Raw genomic sequence first — 1,592 nt, forward strand, 5'->3', positions numbered from 1 at the left:
AAGTATTGAATTTATAAGATTTAGTAAGACCTATTATTCAAATACTTTTTTAATACAATATACATATATTGTTCCAATAATATTAATTTTTGTATGCGCGCGCGCGCGCGCGCGTGTGTGTGTGTAAAAAATTAAACATATACGTAAACTAATTATTAAACACATAAATGTACAATTAAATTATGCAACAATTTAATTAAAAGAATTAAATAATAGTAATCGTATGTACATTCAAAAATTAAATGTGCAAAATTGAAATAACAATTAATTAATGCAAAAAGACTTGCTTAAGGAAGTAGGTCACACTTTAAGATAAGATTTTCTAAAATATTGAGGTTAGGAAAATTCGAAATAGATTTCGATTGGCGCGCGAAAACCCACCTGCGGTAATTTTAGAAGGATACCGGCTGTCTGTATAAGTTCGCATCCCAGTATCCGCAAGTCCGTTTCGGTTTCCGCATCAAGACCATCCAAATGTGACGGAGTCGAGTTGAACTTTTCCTCAGGCAGGAGACAATTTTGCAACGTCAACACGATCTTGCCGTAGAGTTTCGCGTTCGATGCATTTGTACCTTTCGCCATCGATGTCGTGGAGTTTTCTTTCGCGTTCATCTCGAAATTGCTCGATTAATTCAAAGAGAATCTTGATAAACTGCAGAAACTGCAGTAGCAAGATCAAACAAGATTTTCGACGACGACACACGTAACCTATCTGTATAACAACGCCATTATTGCGTTTGCGCGCCGACCCCAGGCAGTGACCTCTAGTTTCCACTGAAAGTTTAAACCGAATCAAAATGTAAAGCCCATGACATATTCAAAAACGTAAGGCCGTAACACATAAACAGTAAGGAAATCATAAGATTGAATTCGCTACTGGCCTTATGGTTCCTGCACACAGAACACGGCAACGCTTGCCGCGTGGCGGAAGTTATCACACTAACCAATAATTCTATGTTTTTAAGTCGATCTCACCATGCAAAACTTTTAGAAATGATATAATATTATTTCTGCCGCGCAGCAAAGTTGGATTAAGTTCAACTTTTGTCGCGCGGTGGAAAATTATACTATATATCTATTACTTCTGAGCAAATGAGACGTTAATTGGTTATCACGCCAACTTCCGCCGCGAGGCAAGTGTTGCCGCGTTATGTGTGTAAGAGTCATTACGGTCTCTACCGTGATTGGGCAATTCGCTTACTAATTACTTAAAGCCTTACGTTTGTGTATGGGCTTAAGAACCAACCAACTATCAAGTAACAATCGAATATTCCTCTGTTATAGTCGAACAATAGGGGAATGTTCGACTATAGTTGGTTGGTTCTTACATTCTGATCCGGTTTAAACCCTCGGTGGAAACTAAGCCAGTGTTGCAAGCAAAGAGAAACCTATAGTAGAAGATATATCTTGGTGTGCTTAGTTTGCAAGCGTCTCTCACTAAATCTCCGCCGTCTTTATCTATAGCATTGTTCGTTTTGTCTCTCGAGAGCTAGGCACTTATTATAGAAATTTTGATCGGAAACGCGAGATTCCGATCGGCGAGTTTCCGATCGCGATTTTGTTTATGTGTTTTTGCTATTATGGTTTTCGAT

At 38.3% G+C, this 1,592-nt stretch overlaps 1 protein-coding gene across 4 annotated transcripts in view; it reads right to left on the minus strand.

The window, feature by feature from the left end:
* Positions 1–743, minus strand: part of LOC108745820 (cyclin-L1) — a 3,475-nt gene extending 2,732 nt beyond the window's left edge. For 2 of the 4 annotated variants that reach the window (XM_018482195.1, XM_018482193.1), the window contains exon 1: positions 382–743. In XM_018482195.1, coding sequence (XP_018337697.1) covers positions 382–612 — 231 coding nt within the window. In that variant the 5' untranslated portion in view covers positions 613–743. The remainder of the gene's footprint in view (positions 1–381) is intronic. The other 2 variants (XM_018482196.1, XM_018482197.1) reach the window with 1 other exon arrangement.
* Between the last annotated feature and the right edge of the window lie 849 nt (positions 744–1,592).

Source organism: Trachymyrmex septentrionalis, unplaced genomic scaffold, assembly GCF_001594115.1.
Source record: "Trachymyrmex septentrionalis isolate Tsep2-gDNA-1 unplaced genomic scaffold, Tsep1.0 scaffold15, whole genome shotgun sequence".
NCBI lineage: Eukaryota > Metazoa > Arthropoda > Insecta > Hymenoptera > Formicidae > Trachymyrmex > Trachymyrmex septentrionalis.